At 54.8% G+C, this 19,118-nt stretch overlaps 1 protein-coding gene across 3 annotated transcripts in view; it reads left to right on the forward strand.

Moving 5' to 3' along the window:
• Positions 1-17,912, forward strand: part of SYNPO (synaptopodin) — a 46,845-nt gene extending 28,933 nt beyond the window's left edge. For 2 of the 3 annotated variants that reach the window (XM_081495833.1, XM_081495836.1), the window contains 2 exons: positions 7,400-9,747; positions 15,178-17,912. In XM_081495833.1, coding sequence (XP_081351959.1) covers positions 7,400-9,747; positions 15,178-15,825 — 2,996 coding nt within the window. In that variant the 3' untranslated portion in view covers positions 15,826-17,912. Of the gene's footprint in view, positions 1-7,399; positions 11,700-15,177 lie in introns of those variants that run through there. The other variant, XM_081495835.1, reaches the window with a different exon arrangement.
• Positions 17,913-19,118: the final 1,206 nt, after the last annotated feature.

Consider the following 19,118-nt stretch of genomic DNA (forward strand, 5'->3'; position numbering starts at 1 on the left):
CCAAGTCCCTGAAAATCTGCTTGTGGATGAGTGTTCCGCTAGTAGAGTAGGTGGAGGAAGGTGGTAGCTCCTGGCCTTCAGCAGAGGAGGACCGCACAGCATCAGCCAGCAGCAATCAGTGCCTGTGGCCTACAGGGTTAGCTGCTCACCAAGGCCCACGCCAATCTGACCTGGGGGCCCTCGACTTGGCCCCTCAACCCTGCGCTGCCTGATCCCAACCCCCTGCCAGCAGGAGATACAGGGGTTGGGCCTTGCTTCCTTGGCTTTCTCAATCTGTTTGTTTCCTCCAAACCCCCTCCTCTTGGAGGCCCCTGGGCCAGGTGGAGTAGGGCAGGAGCACTGATCTAGGAGTCTGGATGGATTGATGGAAACTTCCTGGAGGAAGCAGCAATTGGGCTGGGCTGGGACAGTAGGTGGGGAGAGTGTGCTTTGTAGGCAGAGCTCTTCAGAAGGAGGGGCCCAGGCGTGGAATCAGTCAGACTCCCGGCTGCAGCTCCACTCTGCCTGTTCCTGGCTGGATGGGAGACCTGGGGTGAGTTTGCCAATTCTCTGGTCTTGTTTTCCTCATCTCTAAAACAGCAGTAAGGGGGCCTCCTTTATGAGTTGCCGTGAGGATTCAATGAGAACACACACACTACCCCTTTGGCTTGGCAGCGTCTGGAGCACCTCACTTGGCTATGGCATCCTCATCAACTTCATCATTTCTGCAAGCCCCCAGGGAAGATATAGGGGACAAGGCAGAAGCAGCTGAGACCCTTGCCCCTAGGCTCTTGTGCTCTCTGGGAGAAATCAGACCCAGACCCTGATTGCTGCAAAGCAAGACGTTGGGAGGAGGCAGCATGGCCCATGTGATGGGTCCTGGGCTGGGTGCTGGGCCACCCTAGGTTCGAATCCCACCTCTGCCTCTGACTAGCCATGCCACGTTGAGCAAGTCACTTCAACCCCCTGAGTCCATTTCTTCCGTAACGCAGAGCTGAGGGGACCACTGTCCTCCTGGCTGCTGTAAATGAAGGCCTGGCATGGGGCATGTGGTGAGCACGCTCTGGAGGAGAACTCTGACTCAAACGAATAATATGCAAAGTGATGAGGTTGTTAAGTGGTGCAGATAAAACCTGGATGATCCGAGGACTGAACCTATAGAAAGGACAGGAGACAGAGCAGTGTTCTAGGTGGAGGGGTCTGTGCAGACCCAGAACAGAGGCTGGAACTCACAGGGCAGGTGAGGGAAGCAAGCACCTTTGGACTCCCTCTGACTCTTGCTGAGGATGCAGGGAGCAGGTGAGCAAGCTCTCGGGCAAGCCCTGACTGCCAGGATGAGGCCTGGCTGCTTGATGCCCCCTGTCTTGGAGAGGAGGAGAGAGAGCCGACACAAGCGGAGTCAGGAGGAAGAAAGATGAATCTGGCAGTGTAGGGCGGGTAGATTGGCGGGGGAGAGACTGGAGGCGGAGAGGCCATTTAAAAGGCTGTTGCAAAATCGGTTTTCCTGATAAAGAACTAGGCTGAGTCATCTGTGGAGGAGAGAAGTCAGATCCAGCTCCTCCGTGTTGCCGTTGATGTAGGATTTTCCTCTTTGTCAGCTAGTTGATGGGCTGCCTTTCCAGGAGGCTTTCAGAATCGAGGCCGGCTCGGCATCCAGGGGGGCGCAGGACAGCAGGGAGGACCCTGCCAGAGTGAGTAAAGCGAGCCTTGGTGGTTTGGGGTGTGTGACTCAAGGCATAGGGCGTCCCTCTCTGGTCTCAGGTACCCCCCGGGGCATTAAGGGAGAGGCATGCGATGACTTCTGCCAGCCTGTTGATGGCAAGGCTGGAGCTAGGTCTGGGGCGCTCCACTTTCATTCCTATCATCTCCCGTTCTGGCAGTCCTTCTCACCTTAGTATGAATTATTCGCCTCTGAGAAGAGGCCTGGCAGTCTGCCAGGACTCGGTCAGGTTGCGCTCACCAGGACTTTGGCATGGATGGAGAACTCCCCAGGGAAAGGAGGCTGTGTCATTTCCTCCCTTCAGTAGGGAGGATGTGGGGCAGGGGCTGGCAAGGTAGCCAGGCCATTACTCAGGCCCAGTTCATCTTCCTGCCCCCAGATGAGGCCGAAGTTGTGCAGCAGCCAGCCATTGGCTCCTTCCTGACCCCACAGGGGGGCAATTTACCCAGCCTGTTTACCTGTCCCATTGCCAAGACTTCCAGGCAGCCACAATGGGCCGTCTCCAGCCAGTCTCTCTTCCTACCTCTGGCTCCCCGACTCTCTCCACCCTGCTTGGGGCCTGGGCACTCCCATTGACGGCAGCCGTGTGAAGAAGCATTTCCTTGAATTCTCTCCCTGTCCTGACCTTCTGCTCTGGCCTCCCTTCCCCTGCCCGCGCCTCCCTCCTTTGGATCCTTGGTCAAGAGGCCTGATGGTCAGCAGAACAGACAGCTGCCTACAGAAGTGATAGGGGTGAGAGAAAGGGCTTATTGCCACCTGGGCACAACTCGAATTCAGGTAGCCTGACTCCCCACAGTGCTCTTTCCACTCCACCAGTTTTTTATGTCCTAGCAGTCATTTTCCCCTTAGTAACAATGAGTTTATCAGCTCTTCTCCTGAGAGGAAGAAGGGGAAGAAAGCATCAGCCGCTCTAGGCAGCTGCATATGCAGAGGAGAGAACAGCATGGTGGGTGCCGATTGTCAGATGTGGGAACAGAGAGGCCCGCAGATCAGCATTTGGGAGCACTGGAGTCTCTATCCATACCCCTCCCACCAGAGTCAGGGTCCGGAAGGCAAGGTGGTTAAATAAGATTCAGCAACCAGGCTTGGGAGTTTTGCATCCCAGCTCTGCTATTTACAAGTCATATGACCCTGGGCAGGTTTCTCTGAGCTCTAGTTTCGTTTGCAAACTGGGAAGAATAATAGTACTTATTCTTCGTGATTGTTGGGAGGATCGGATGAGACGATGGGTATAAAGTGCATGGCGCAGCACATTATAGTGGGCGTTGAGGGCTCAGTAATTACAGCAGCCACTGCAACCTTCACTCTAAGGGGTGCACTCAGGGCTTCTCGTCCCCCTTCCCCACTTAGGGATTCAACCCTGTCAGACCCAGGTCTCCTGACCCCGGGCAGCTCTTCCTTCAGTCTGCCCTCATCCCTTCATCTCCTGAAGGCCTGTCTTCAGAGCCCCTCATCTATTGTCCAGGGTGGGTCTTTCAAGGACCACCACTGAAGAGGCTGGGAGAAGACGGGGGTGTTACGACTTTTACGGGTGCAAGCTGCAGCCGGGAAGACTGGGGGCTCAGCAAGAGGACTGCCCCCTGTGGGCCACAGCCATCTCCTGTGTCTCTGACACTGGGGACCACAATCTTGAACCCAGCTGGCTGGGGCATCGCCAGGGGTGGCAGTTCCCTAGTCTGGGGAATTTGGGGTGGAGCTGCCGCCCCTGATGCCCTGCAGTGGGGGGATCTGAGGTGCCTATAATCGGCCCAGCCCCCCATTCTCTCAGCTTTGTTTGTGCAGGGTGGCAAATGTCGTCTAGTTTGCTGGCTGGGTCTGGTCCAAGCCTCCTGCCAAATTCCTTTTCCATGGAGTCACTGCGGGCTAGGATGGGGGTACGGGAGCTCCCTCGGAGGCAGGGCTGTCTCACCCCCTGGCCTTTTCTGCTGGGTTCCTCTGGTCTGGGAACAGTAGCGTCGGGGAGGGTCCCAGGCCTGCTGGAGGTCAGCAGACCAGGTCCTGGCCCATGGCCTTCTCTTTGACCCTCTCCCTCTCTAAAGCCTCCCAGGCCAGCTTATCCCTGAGGGCCCTTCATGCTCTGACACTGGAGCATTTTCTAGCCCTGTGACCCTGAGAACCAGCCTTGGGATAGGACTGAAACAGAGAAGAGAAAAGAAAAAAAAAAAACAAAACAGAAGCACAGAGACTTTGGAAGGTCTGAATTATACACACACTGAGGCCCTGTCTAGGAGCTTGGCAGTGTGGAAGCTGCTGGCTGGAAAGCCTGGTGCTCCCTGGAGTCCTGAAGAGCCAGGGATGAGCTAGCCCCCACTGCTTTCCAGCTCTGTGACCTTGGGCATTATCTCTGAGCCTTGGTTTTCTCGTCACTAAAAAGTGAACAATAGGGGCTTCCCTGGTGGCTCAGTGGTAAAGAATCCGCCTGCTAGTGCAGGAGACAAAGGTTTGATCCCCGGTCTAGGAAGATCCCACATGCCGAGGAGCAACTGAGCCCATGCGCTGCAACTACTGAGCCTGTGCTCTAGAGGCTGGGAGCCGCAACTGCTGAGCCCAAATGCCACAACCAGAGAGTAGCCCCCGCTCCCTACAACTAGAGAAAAGCACACGCAGCAACAGAGATTCAGCTCAGCCAAAAATAAATAAATAAAACGATTTTTTTTAAAGTGAATGATAGTGATTCGTGCTTCATAGAATCGTTTCGGGAATTAAATAAGATAGCATGTGTGAAGTCCATGTCTGGGTACACAGTAAGAGCCCAATCAGTATGAGCTACGATGGCTGCGCTGTGTCATAAGAGCCGCTGGTGGGCCCAGAGATGTTTATCCTGACCGTGCCCTGTGGGATGGGACTTGCGGCTGAGTCTCTGCAGGGCTGTAAGTTGGAAAGAGAAAGCTCTTTATCTCTGTGGCGGTGGGGGGCAGAGCCATGTCAAGAGATGGGAGTTAATATAAGGAGTGACTTTAGAGCTGAAGAATGTTAATTAGTAGAAGGTGCATCCTTAGGGTAGTGAGCGCCCTGTCAGTTGAGTGTGTAAGGCTAGGACACTCAGGGACGTGGTTTCAGGGGTGCAGCAATTGTGTGGGGAAGTGGACACAGGGACAGCCATCCCTGAGATTCTGAGGCTCTGTGACTTGGGGCAGTGATCCCTGCCTGCCGATCACTCTGGAACCCCCTGCTGTGTGACCCTAAGAGAGTCATATCCCCATAGGACTGTGATCTGTGGAATGAATCTCCTTTGCTAGAAGCAGCTCTGACCCCTTCCAGGGAGTCACGTGGGGTCACCAACTGCCAGCTCCATTCCAGGGAAGCATGAGCCCTCTGTCCTGTCTACTTGGGCTGAATGACAACGACCCCCCTGGCATCTGTGACCTCATCATAGCCTCCAAACCCTAACGTCAGTGCTTTTATTGCCTTCTTCTCAATTAAGGAAACTGGCTCCGAGAGGTGCAGTCACTTGCCAAGGTCACACAGCTAGCAAATAGCAGAGCCTGGGCCGGGAGGCCTGGTTTCTAAGCAGAGCAGAGGAGAGGGACATCGCTTGAGCTGAGCAACTCCTCCTGTGTGGCTGGCCTGCCCCTACCTAAGTTCCCTCCCGGGGAGCAGCCTGGCTCAACCTTCAAAGCTGTCACCCTTTATCGATGGGGTGATCCAGGCAGGAGAGGAGCCCTACCACAAGGAAACAGGTGTCAGGGGCACATGGGGCAGGCTGTGTTACAGCTGGTCTGCACAGGTGGGCACAGGTGTGTGTGGTGGGGAGCCAGGTGGTGATGGGAGGGAGGTTGGGGCCAGAGAGCCCGTGGTCCCATGAATTGGCTGTCAGCAGTCACCGTGCTCCATGTGGGCCTCCCCTGGTGTGAGTTCCACCCTGACTCATCTCCAGACCAGACCTTGGTTTCTTCATCTATAAAATGGGGGTGATAGTGAAAAAGCTCCTTCATAAGGGCCCTTCCAGCTCTGAGAGTCCATGAATTCTGAGCCTTGCTGGCAAGATGCCTAGGAAAACTGTCCTGGGAGACCCACTCAGCATGTCACAGCCAGTACTAATGAGGGCAAGGTAGGAGGGAGGGCAGAGTCAGATTCCTCAAGAACTAATTAGCTTCCTTGGTGGGGGGGGGGCGGTGACAAAGGGAGCAATTTTCCCAGCCACCAGCTGAGCTGCTAGCCCTGGCCACAGGCTGTCCCATCCATCTGTGCACAGGTCCATTTGTTCGCGTGTCCATTTCTTCATTCCTTACTCAATAAACACAAAGTGAACACTGACTGTGTGCCAGCTGGGCACTGGCGATAGAAAGAGGAATGGTGGTCTGTGGTGAATTTACCGATTAATAGGGCCTGACCCCACCTGATCCGTGACCTCAGGCCCCAGACTGAACCCTGACTCCCACCGACTCTGTCCCCTGTATGTCCCAAAAGGGACTTCTGGGGCAAGCAGACAGCTTGAGCATGTGCTGTGGTCCACAGAGAACTGGTTTTGACTCCAGCCTTGACACCCTTTGCTGTGTGATCTTGGGTGAGTTACTTACAAGTCTCTGGACCTCATTTTCCACTGCTGTAAAATAGGGGTTCCTAGGGTTCTTGTAAGGATAAGATGAGGTAATGTGCTGTTCTCGTATAGGCACTGCTGAAATTAGCCCAATTTATTACTTTTATAATATTGAAGTGTGAGAATTTTTAAATGATTGTTTAAATGAAAATGGGAAGAAAATTTTCAAGGACTTATAAGACTTAACAGTTGCTACCTGATTTGTGATGTGGAGCACTGGGAGGTAGAGGGACTTTTTTCACCATATACCTTTTTATGTTTTTAATTATTTTTAGTCCATGTAAATATATCACCTATTCTAAAAAGGGGAAGTGTTAGTATTAACAGATGACTATACTCTGAGTTTGAAAGTATAAAGGGTCCTAAGAGATGCAGAGATGTCCTGCCAGTTCATTCATGCAGATAGTAATGCTTACTGAGTGCTCACTTTTTGCCAGGCACTATTCTAGGGGCCAGGGTTAGGGGATGAACCAGTCAAGCAAGGTCATTTCCCCCTTAGAGCTTATGTTCTAGGCAGGGAGATGGATAATAGCCAAGGAAACTTGTAAAGAAGATAATACTAAATTGTGTTGAAAGCTATGAAGAAAACAAAGAGATGGGTTAGGAAAGGGTAGGGCTGATTATAGAGGAAGACCCCTCCAAAGAGGTGAGTCCTGAGTGATAAGAAGGAACATGGAATGCCCCCTGGGAAAAGGTCATTCCAAGTAGAGGAAAACGCAAGTGCGAAGGCCCTGGGGCAGGAACAAACTTGTCATTTTCAAGGACCAGAACGTCAACCTGGGCGAGCCCAATGAGAGAAGGGTGCCGTAAGACGCATCCAGGATGTAGTAGGGCCTTGACTGCTGGGATGAGGCGTTCTTGCTGAGTCTGGGAAAGTGCGGTGTCAACAACCTTCAGGGGGAATCCAAACAAGGGGTCAGTGAATACTGAAAGGGTAATCTGGGAAGGTTTTACATGGGTGGTGGCATTTGAGTTGGGCCATGATGGTTGGGTCAGGGATCTTTATGAGGAGAGGAGGTTCAAGGAAATGGTGAGCAAAGATCAAATTCCAGAGGAAAAGGCCATCTGTAGTTGGGAAGCATGGGTGACCATCTGTCTGTCTGTGTACTGCTATGGCTCCAAAATCCCATGTGCTAACTGGGCCTCTGTCCCTCCTGCAGCACTAGGCCGGAGTACTAGCCTCACCGAGAAGGATCTAAAAGAGGCCAAGGCGAGGAGCCAGCAGATCGCAGCCCAGCTGACCACCCCTCCCAGCTCCAACTCCCGCGGAGTCCAGCTCTTCAACAGGCGCCGGCAGAGGGTGAACGAGTTCACCCTGGAGAGCCACGGCCAGAGGGGTCCGAAGTCTAGCCAGGAGCCCCTCAGAGTGCCCCCTGCCAGCCCCACAGGCCATGCCCCGGGGCTCAGCCTGAGTCCCACCTCGCTCCCTGAGCCAGGCCCTCTGAGAAACCCCACTTGCCAGAGCGCTGACGCAGGGGTCCCCGGTCACAGCATGGAGGGCTGCTCGGAGGAAGCCAGCCTGCTCCGGCACCTGGAGAAGATGGCCAGCGAGGAAGAGGAGGTACCACTGGTGGTTTATCTAAAGGAGAACGCAGCCCTGCTGACGGCCAATGGGCTTCACCTATCCCAGAACAGAGAAGCCCAGCAGAGTACCCCAACCCCACCTCCAGAGGAGGTCCACAGCCTGGCTGCAGATGCCAACCAAAACCTTCCCTCAGCCAGCACCACACTGGTCACGCCAGCTTCTAACGGCAACCACGACCTGCCAGCCACAGATGTCAATCAGAACCTATCAGCAGCCGTCACCCCGCAGAGCCTGCCACTCTCCAGTGTCCAACAGAATTCTTCCGAGGTGCAGCTCCCTCCGAATGACACGGTGCCGGATTTCAAACCCAGCACCCCGTGTGCTGGCGGGCAACCCCAGGAGCCAGCCGTGGAGGTGAGATCCAGCACGCTCCTAATTGATAAGGTATCAGCTCCACCTACAGCCACCAGCACCTTCTCCAGAGAAGTTACTCCCATCTCCAGCTCCAGGCCCCTGGGCCCAGATTTCATGTCCAGCTCCCTGCTCATTGACGTCCAGCTTGGAGCCCCAGTAGTGTCCACAGAGCAAGAGATATCCGGGCGGACAGCCGCCACCACATCCACCAAACTGTACAGCGAGGTCCATCTCACGCTGGCCAAGCCTCCATCTGTGGTCAACAGGACGGCCAGGCCCTTTGGGATTCAGGCGCCAGGCAGCACCAGTCAGATGGAACGAAGCCCCATGGTAGAGAGACGACATCGTGGGGAGAAGGTCCCTGTCCCCCAGCCCTCCAGTGTGGCAGACAGGAGCCCCCGGCCACAGAGACACATAATGTCCCACAGCCCCATGCTGGAGAGGAGGCCCGTGGCACAGCGAAGCCCTGCTTTGGAGAGACGCCCCCTGGGAAACTTCACCCCACCACCCACCTATGCTGAGACCTTGTCCACAGCCCCCCTGACTTCCCGGGTTAGGTCTCCTCCGTCTTATTCTGCCCTGTACCCCAGTTCTGACCCCAAGCCTTCTCATCTAAAGGGCCAGGCAGTCCCTCCCAGCAAGACGGGCATTTTGGAGGAGTCGATGGCCCGCAGGGGCAGCCGGAAATCCATGTTCACCTTTGTGGAGAAGCCCAAGGTGACCCCGAATCCAGACCTGCTGGACCTGGTACAGACGGCTGATGAGAAGCGCAGGCAGAGGGACCAGGGGGAGGTGGGCCTGGAAGAGGAGCCCTTCGCCCTTGGGGCAGAGGCCTCCAACTTCCAGCAGGAGCCCGCAGCCCGGGACAGGGTCAGCCCTGCCGACGCCGAGGAAATCGTCCCCGAGTGGGCCTCCTGCCTCAAGTCACCACGCATCCAGGCCAAGCCAAAGCCTAAACCCAACCAGAACCTCTCAGAGGCCTCGGGGAAGGGGGCTGAGCTCTACGCCCGCCGCCAGTCCCGGATGGAGAAATACGTCATCGAGTCTTCGGGCCACGCTGAGCTGGCCCGCTGCCCATCACCCACCATGTCCCTGCCTTCATCCTGGAAGTACTCCACCAATGCGCCTGGTGGCACCTTCCGAGTGGCCTCCCGGAGCCCGGCCCGGACCCCACCTGCCTCGCTCTTCCATGGCTACCTGCCCGAGAACGGGGTCCTGCGTCCAGAGCCCACCAAGCAGCCGCCCTACCAAATGCGGCCCTCTCTCTTCGTCCTCTCACCCATCAAAGAACCTGCCAAGGCCTCGCCTAGAGCTGCCTCGCCCGCCAAGCCCAGCTCCCTGGACCTGGTGCCCAGCCTGCCCAAGGCAGCTCTCCCACCATCACCTGCCCTGCCTCGGCCCTCCCGCTCCTACACCGCCGCTGGCCAGGACGGCCTCCAGCCCACCACCGTGAGCCCCACCTACAGCAGTGATATCTCGCCCGTGTCACCCTCCAGGGCATGGTCTCCCCGAGCCAAGCAAGCCCCCAGGCCCTCCTTCTCCACCCGGAATGCGGGGATCGAGGCTCAGGTGTGGAAGCCATCCTTCTGCTTCAAGTAACGGACCCCGCAGGGATCCCACTGCCTGTCTGAGCCCCGTCTGGGGATCGGGATCGGATGGAGAGCAGGAAGTGGCATGGGGCTGAGTCGGGAGTACGGGGACTCAGGGCTGACGCTGCCACCAGCTAGGTTTGTGCCGTTTGGGCAAGTCACCTCCCCTCTCCGAGCTATCGCTGCCCCTTCCCTCCCACGAGGTGGCTGGACTCCACGTCTGAGAGATCTGAAGTCAGCTACCAGTGGGGAGAAAGGTCACAGAGAGAGGACCACTTGGCTGGCCCTAGTGAGACTGGGGGCTTCTTCACCTGGCCTTTGTGAGCTGTAGGGCTGCCAGCGTCTTGCTGAGGAAAGGCCTAAAGGGGCCCTAAAGGGGGCTTCTGCTGCCCCAGTGGGCTGCCCTCGCCATGGCCCTGGCTCCGGCCTCTTTCTGCCTGTTGCTGGATTCTCACCTGCACGGGTTTGTCTCTTCCACCTCTGCCTTCCGGACACTGAGTCCTCTCCGCTGCTTCAAAGACCTTTGCCTCGGCCGCCACACTATCTCCTCTCCCAGGTTCTGCTGGATGAGGACTCAGCCCACCACTGCTGGCTGACGCTTTTCTTCCTGCCCCTCTGCTCAGCTGCCTTCACGCCCTCTCCAAACATCTGGCTCTGCTTTCTAGACAGCTTATGCAGTTCATCCCAGACCTCAGTCCTGGTTCCACCTGGCTTGCCCTCACTGTTCTGGGGTGTGGGAGGTCCCCGGGGATCCCCGAGAGCCCAGGAGAAGGTTCTGCAGAGGTGGGTGTGCAGCTGGGAGAGAGGTCCCTAGAAATAGATCCATTGGCTGTTTTGGTTTCACCCTCAGCCCAGATCTGCACAGCTGAAAGAAACCATCTACGTGCCGCAGAAAGGGGCCCCAAGGAGATAGGCATCTTAGCCTCTCATTTGCTGTGTGACTTTGGTCAAGTCACTTTCCCTTCCTGGGCCTCAGCTTTCTCATAAACACAGTGAGGGCCCTCCTAGCTGTGACAGTCTGTGAGGAATGAGAGGACAGGACAGGCTGGTACTTTGGGAGAAAGGTCCTGTAAGTGACAAGAGAGTCCCCTGGGGAAAGAGGGGAAGGAAATTAGGACAAAGCTGTCCTAGGACAGATGGGAAGTAGATGTCTGTGAGGGCGTCCTAGGAGGGTGTGGCTGGGGAGGCCAGGAAATCAGAAGTTTAGGTTCAGGTTCAGGATTGCCTGGAGACAGACTGTGGGAGCACAGCAAGTACCAGGGCAGGAGCACGGCAGCCCAGGGAGGGGACAGAGGAGACCTTGAGGTCTGGAGGAAAAGGCTGGGACTTAGGAGATCTGGATTCTAAAATATGGCCTCCATGTGTATCTTTGAGTGTCGGTTTCCCCGTTCATACTGTGAGGATTTTGAGTCAGATAGCCTGAGATCCTTCCCATCTCCGACACCTCTGATGTGCTGCGGCCCCCCAAAACCACGTTTTCTGGGAGAGAATATAGACGCAAGAGGCAGAATTCAGATGGAAGCCTCCCAAGACCGGGGTCTGAATACCACCCACTATCTCTTTCCTCGCCCTATTTCTGGGCTCCCCAGCAGAGCGAGGGGTGGAGGAGGCGGTGCCCGTGCTGGGCTGAGCCTGCAGTTTTCGTGAGCTCTCGGCTCGTCTCCATGGGAACAGGGGGTGCCTTCCCAGTGAGTTCATTCTGCCCGGAACATGGGGGCATGCATGGGGGAGTCAGGAGTGAGTTCAGCTCCTTCATGCCAAGCCCTTCCCAGGACAGAGTGAAGCCCATGTTCCGGACCCCTGCTCCCTTCGACCCCCGAGGGCCAGCAATGGAAGAGCCCACCCTCCGTGCTGCAGTTCCTTCGACCAGGCTGTCTGAGCTCTGCCCTCAACTTTGTTTTCTCTCCTGGTCTCAATACACTCTGCCTCAAATCTGTCTTGCTTCTTCTTTTCTTCCACGCTCACTGGCTGGTGGTCTGGGCCCTCTCCCTCCTCCCCAGTTCTGGCCTGGGAAGTGGGGTGGGACTGTCCAGTTACTGTGTGTGAGCCTGTGGTGAGAGTCCGCATGCTGCCTGCATCTGCTGAGTGTCTGAATCTGCTGTGGGTACAGATGTGTGCTGGCTTGGAAGTAAGGGCTGCCTTCTCTCTTCCCTGGGTCAGCACTCAGGGAAGCAGAATACCTTGGAAGACACCTTCTGTTTTCTCCTTCCTTTGAAATTTGGCCAAAAAGTCTGTAGATGGGAAAAACCCACACCCCTTACGGTCCAGATTTATTTGAATTCTTTATAAGTGCCTTTAGCCAGAGCATGTACACTTTTTTTTTCCCTTGGTTTCCCCCAGCACCGCACTCTCCCATTATCTAAATATGGGAGCTTCCCAGTCATCACTGCATATAATAAGTTTCTGCCCCTCATGGAGTGGAACAAACTGCCATCGGGAGCCAGAAAAAATGGGTTCCAGCCTCAGATCTGCACCTGACTCCTTGTGTGACCTTAGACAACCCCTAGGCCTCAGTCTCCCCTTCCACACAAGGAGAGGATTACAGGAGCTGTGGGCTAGCTGGCTGTCTTTGGTCTCTGATATTCCTCTTTGCTCCACTCATGCCCACCTCACACACATGCCCTGCTTTGGGGCTGGTGCTGGGTTAAGTGGGTGCTCCTTTCTGAATTTTCACCCATGTGCATTTCCAGGAAGCTCTGGGATATGTGATGAATTGCTATCTTTTTCATAAGGTGAATAATTCTGATTCCCTGCAGCATTTTTGTATTATGCACTCCCCCCACCCAGGGTGCACGCACGCATGCACGCACACACGCACGCGCGCGCGCGCGCGCGCACACACACACACACACACACAGAGTCAGTACCCAGACAGGACAGTTCTGACGAGGTCAGACCTTGGCCCAATGCCAAAAGATGAGGAGCTGCTCGCCACTGCCCCCAACATTCCAACCCACACATTCTGAGAAGTAAGCTCTGTTACTCCTTCCACTTACTGGCCCTAGCCTTTCCCTTGAAGCCACCAAAGGCAAAGGCAGTCCTTAGAGATGTCAGACAGTTATCATACCTCCTCCTGCCCTAGCCTGCTCTTCTCTTGGCTGAAAGCCCTTATTCCTCTCCCTTAGTGATGGGCTTGGATCATGAACTCTTGGCCTCACTTCCCGGCTGATTGAAAGATTCCTGAGATGGCTCACAGACAGCAGCTCACACTGTCTCTGGCTCATATATACACAACTGTGACCCCGGAGTAAAAGGGGTGGAGCCCATGCTGAGCTTTAACTTTCCTACATGATGATTGGAGCCTTGGATGTCCCCAGGAGGTCCCTAACATTACCAATCCCATGAAAACTCTTTAGACTGTGATACATTCCTCTTTAGGTTAAAAGTCTCCATTTCTGAGTCTGGGCCCATCTAGTAGCTGCTGCATTGTTTGGAGAAGACAAATAATTTATCGCTTCCTTTTGATTGAGAGAAATGAGATTCTCACTGGATGAGAGGTTGACTGGTTAGGCTGTGAAAGTTTACTGATTGGATGAGAGAATGGAGCTTATGAGTGGTTCTAGATTTTGATTGGGTAGGAGACACTGAACAGACCAGCTAGTTCTGGACTCAGAGATGACTGCTGGTTAATTTGGATTGGATTGCAGACTGATTTGACTGACTGTTGCTGGAATATGATTGGCTAAAAAGATGGATGGTTTAGTACAGTAGTCCTCAACCTTTTTGGTACCAAGGACTGGTTTTGTGGATAACAATTTTTCCACCAGGTGGGAAGGGGTGGGGGTGGGATATGGCTTTGGGATGATTCAAGGGCAGTTGGGTTCATGCTCTTATGAGAATCTAATGCTTCTGCTGATCTGACAGGAGGCAGATCTCAGGGGGTAATGCAAGCAATGGGGGGAGGGGGGTGACTGTAAATACAGATGAGGCTGGCTCGCTGGCCACTAATCTCCTGCTGTGTGGCCTAGTTCCTAACAGGCCACAGACCAGTACCAGTCCATGACTCGGTGGTCAGGGACCCCTGATTTAACAGATACATGCTGGACATGGGTCCCCAAGATCTGTACTCTCAAACCAGTTCAAACTACTTAAGCCCGCCTGCAGCCTTTGAGCAGCAGACAGTCACACACACATTTCCTGGCGGGGCAGAACACACCAGATAGTTACTTATGCCTCTGAACTTCGTCTTCATCGCTGTAAAGTGGCTTATGATAATACCGGCTACCTCGCCAGGCTGTTGTGAGGATCTGATGAGAGAGGAAGGAGGAGAACAAACTTTGTAGACTGGAAAGTCCCTAAGGAGGTAGGAAGCAGGTATGATTGTGCAGAGCAGAGCAGTGCTTTATGACCTCAAAGAGGGTCACCAACTTGGCCTCACCAAATCCACACTCCCTTACCCCATGCTGGCAAGAGGTCCAGGGAAGGGAGCAAAGACCCAACTTCCTTTTCTGTTTTACCTGTCAATAGGAACTTACATGATCAAGGATCCAAGGAGCAACTAGGAGGTGATCATGGCAACACAACAGGAAGACTGGGACTGAGAAGGCCTTTCCCTAAGTCTAGCCTTAGTAATTCAGTTCAGTCGCTCAGTAGTGTCTGACTCTTTGTGACCCCATGAATTGCAGTACGCCAGGCCTCTCTGTCCATCACCAACTCCCAGAGTCTACCCAAACCCATGTCCATCGAGTCAGTGATGCCATCCAACCATCTCATCCTCTGTCGTCCCCTTCTCCTCCTGCCCCCAATCCTACCCAGCATTAGGGTCTTTTCCAATGAGCCTTAGTAATAATGATCAATATTTTTGGTTTTAATTTTTTTTAATAGATAGTATATCCATACAGTTCAAAACCTTAAACTTATATAAAAAGTAATACATTAAAAGTCTTATTCCCACCCCTGTGGCTGTGTACCCTGCCCAGTTCACCCTACTTCCCAACAGAGACTCACTCTGGTTAGTTTCATGTATATCCTTTCAGTGTATCTTTAGGTAACTAACACCTGTTGCACACTTAACCTCTTCTAGCAAATCTTCTCATACGGTGATATTCTTTTACATAAGTTATCTCATTTACTGCTCACAACAACCCTCTAAGGTACAGGCTGATATTATACTCCCATTTCACAGAGGAGGACACTGAAGCCCAGGGGCTTCCAGTTGCTTCTGTTGCTGAAGAAGTTTGACCAAGTTCATTCATTAAACAAAGGGGTCTATCTCCAAAGTGAGCGATCTTAAACCACCCAGCTCTCTGTGACGCACAAGGGCAAGCAGCGTGGGCTCTTTCAAGCGTCTGAAAGATGAAAGTTGGGGCACCTGCATTTTACTGCAGGCACTACTAACTTCAGTTCAAAACCCCGGTATAGAGGAGCCCAGCACTAACGCCTGCCCCCAACCTCTCTGCTCTCTCCCCAGGACCGCCGGGAGAGCTTGCCCACCTCCCCGCCCTGGACGCCCGGCGCGTCCCGGCCCCCCAGCAGCCTGGACGGCTGGGTGAGCCCGGGGCCCTGGGAGCCGGGCCGTGGGAGCAGCATGAGCAGCCCCCCGCCGCCGCTGCCACCGCCGCCGCCCATGTCCCCCTCGTGGAGCGAGCGCTCCGTATCCCCGCTGCGATCTGAGACGGAGGCGCGGCCCCCCAGCCGCCAGCTGCAGGCGCTTCTGGCCCGAAACATCATCAACGCGGCCCGGCGCAAGAGCGCCTCCCCGCGGCCAGCGGGCGCCGAGAGCCTTCGGCCCTTCTCCCCGCCTAGGGCGCCGCGGCCGCTGCCGCCGCCGCCGCCGCCGCCGCCGCCGCGCATGCGCTCGCCTCAGCCTGCCCGTCCCGGTGCAGCCGCGGCCCCCGGGGCCACTTTCGCTCCCATCCCCCGGAGCCCGTTGCCCGCACCGCCTAAGCCCTTCCCCTACCGCCGCTCGCCCACGGACTCCGACGTGTCCCTCGACTCCGAGGACTCCGGGGCTAAATCACCCGGCATCCTCGGCTACAACATCTGTCCCCGGGGGTGGAACGGCAGCCTGAGGCTCAAGCGTGGCAGCCTCCCCACCGAGGCCTCCTGCACCACCTAATAAGCCTTCCCCGCCCCGCACCACATCCCTGCCCTGGGAGGGCTGAGCGGGAAAAAGTGTCACTGGGCTTGGGAGATCCCAGCACCATGTCCCCAAGGGGTCTGGCTACTTTGACAGCCCTAGAGATCAGGGGTCGGGGAGGAGAGCTCTGGGCTTAGGGGTGGGGTGATGATCCAAGTTTGGGTTCTAGCCGTTGCTCTATCATTCAGTCATTGTGGAAAGACCTTTCCTCTGCTACTCAGCTTTCCCATCTGTTTAATAGAGCTTTGGCCAAGGCAACCTCAAACCTCTAAATTGCCCCTTCTATTAATACACACACAAGGCAGGACATTGTATGTATGGCCCCCTAAACTTGCTGCACTGCAGGATTCCATACTCCTCTCCCACCTTCCTGGCTCTGATCTCTGGAGTCTGGCAAATGAGGGAGTGTGTTCCGAAGATCCTATGCCTGAGTTGCCTGTCCAAGTCCTGGCTTGACCATCCGCCTCCCTGGCACCAAGTCCCAGGGAGCAGCTGTTTTCCATCCCTTCCCAGACAGGCTCTATTTTTACCGTGATGACCTTTAGAGAGGGTCTCCCAGGCCAGCTCAAGGTGTCCGGCTGGCCTCTCTGGAGGGAAGAAGCAGGAAGATGCCTCCTCTCAGATCCCTCTCATGTTTTCTCCATCCCAGTTCAGACTGTCTGGGACATCTATAGCCAGAGAAGCGAGTTGTAAGGCGATATTTCCCCCAGACCCAGGATTTGGGCCTCTAGGAATGCTAAAGGTGTCTGCAACTCATCTGTCCCTTCTGGGCCCTTTCATGGCAGACTCTGGGCTCAGAGCTGAGCTGGAGAGAAAACAGTTAGACCTGGAGCTATCTGTTATCCTCTGGCTTTACTTGATGGCCCTGAGTTTGAGGTTGCCCACTTGGAAAGAGGGAGGCAAAGAGTTGTTATGGGCAGTATGCAAGCCATGGCAAAGATGCATAGAAGAGGTTCTAGTAGGGAATGAACTGGCTCAGATGACCTCTGAGGGCTCTTCCAGTCCTGAAATGCATTCCGTGTTAGGAAGGAAGGGAGAGTAAGTAGTACTGGAGGACTGGCTGGGCAGATGAGTCTGGGTGGGTGAGTGAGGGGTTAGACCAGAGTCTGCCTGTGTTTCTGGTTCCTTAGGAATTACCCCCACTCTTCAGTTTCAGGCTCAGCATCTGTATTGTGCCCAGATGAGTAGGCACTGTTCTGCCTCATCTCTTTCCTATCACACTCTGGGCTAGCCAGTGTCTGGTGCCCAGTAACGCTGGGGAGCCTGGCTGCAGGCCCTAGCCTGTCCCTTAAGCTGTAGTGACTCTGGTTGGGAACACCAGAAGGGACACAGGGAGGAATGTGCCTCAGACCTATAGTTTCCAGAGCTGGTTTGTGGTGCCCTCTAGAGGTTTAAAATATCAGTGTCAGGATCCTAAGGGTGGGTTAGGGGTGGGGGCTGGAACTGGCTGAGGATCAGAGGCATGTATGTAAGTGAAAGGATACCAGGATGTTGCTAAAGGTGAGGGACAGAGGGTGATTTGGGGGGTTAGGGGTAGACTTACCTCACCCCTCAAGTTGATATTAGACCTGGAACCCCTTAGTGAGGCTAGGGCAATCTGAGGTCAGGATGGGAGAGAGAATCAGGGTGAGGTGCTTTGGAATAAAGGACTGATCCCAGAGGATTCCTCAGGCCTAAAGATTGAGAACATAGGCTCTGGTGGTAGGAAGTTGAGAGGGTGCTCCAGCTTGTCAGTGATGAGTGACAGTGATGAGTGATCACATTACTGAAGTCCCCACCTGCTTCAGGGACCCTTGTAGCATGGGAGGCTGGGGCTAAGGGCCTCTTTCAGAGAAAAGACACTATCACCTTACGGTTAATGCAATGGCACAGAAAAATCCACTTCTACCTGCATTTTCCACAAAGAACCAGCAGGAGGCAGCCTGGGAAGCTGCAGTTCTGTCCGGCTCTTCTGTCACTGCCTTTTCCCCTAGTCCTCTTCTCTAACCCACTAGAAATTGCCTGTGTCCTGCCTTTTGCCTCCTGTAGAATTCAGCTCTGGCCCTCAATAAATGCTTCTTGCATTCTTTTGTCCCTTGTGTCATTTTCAGCTGTGTCTAAAGCTCTTCTCTTTCCCTCAAGCACGGAACAGTTCATGGGATGTGGGGTGGATGAAAATGTTTGATACACAAGAGATGGGTGCTTGGAAAGTATCAACCCTGAGGAGAGATGGGGAACAAAGATAACACTCTGGGCCACAGAAGTCCCTGGGTTGAAGTTCTGGTCCTATCACCTACTAGCTGGGTGACCCTGGGTAAACCCACTCCTTCTCCAGGCCTCAGCATCCCTATCTGTATAATGAATGAGTGGGGTGAGGGCATGTCTCAAGGTGGTATTGCCTGGGCCCTGACCACAGGACACTGTCACTGCAGTGGTCAGGGACAGGCTGCTTCAGGGCCCAGCACTCCAGGGCTGCTTCCTGATGACGGGCTTCAGGCAGGAGGAGGAGCCCCTATGAGAGGTAACATCAGAGTCCAGGCAACCCTTGAGAGCTCAGGACCCACATCATTAGCGGTGCTCCTCTTCTGATGCGGGCGTCCTTTGCCCAGAGAAGGGGATCACGGCTCTACTCACAGGTGAGGCCAAGCCTGCCCTAGGGACATCCTTCATCTTCCTCTAGCAGAGACAGAGCAAAGGACTCTGAGGGCCAGGGAGCTGAGTTCAGGTGATCCACAGCAGAGTCCAGGCTTCTTAAGAGAGATGCCCAGACAATCTCTCTGGCACACAGGTACAGGAGATCACTTCCCTGGACCCAGCACATCCCTGCCCGTCCCACCTTTCCCTGGCAGTGATTAATGCACCTCTGACACAATCTTTATCTTCAGCAGAAACCTCTCCTGAGCACAGTGTCCCCCTGCCTACTGGTGATCCTGTGCCCAGACACCTCAAACCAATTTCATTCCAAACTGAACTAAGGATCTGCCCCCCCACACACACCATTGTTTTCCTTGAATGACTCAAGCCAGAAATGGGAGTGGCTCTTTCCTCATTTCCTGCAGCCAGTCTCTCACCAGGACCTGGTAATTCCCCAAACCCTTCAAGCCCCTCTCCTCCTCTCCATGCCCTCTGTCACCGCCCCGGTCCAGCCACCCACTGGCTCTCACTTGACCACAGTGAAATCCTCCTGCCTCCAGTCTCGCTCCCGCCAACCCACTTTCCGCAGGGCAGCAGAGATATCTTTGGAAAATGCCATCCGACTGCTCCATTCCACTGCTTTAAACTCCAACAGCCCT

The sequence above is a fragment of the Giraffa tippelskirchi genome, chromosome 6 (genome assembly GCF_054371585.1).
Source record: "Giraffa tippelskirchi isolate mGirTip1 chromosome 6, T2T-mGirTip1v1.2.pri, whole genome shotgun sequence".
In the NCBI taxonomy this organism is placed as follows: Eukaryota; Metazoa; Chordata; class Mammalia; order Artiodactyla; family Giraffidae; genus Giraffa; species Giraffa tippelskirchi.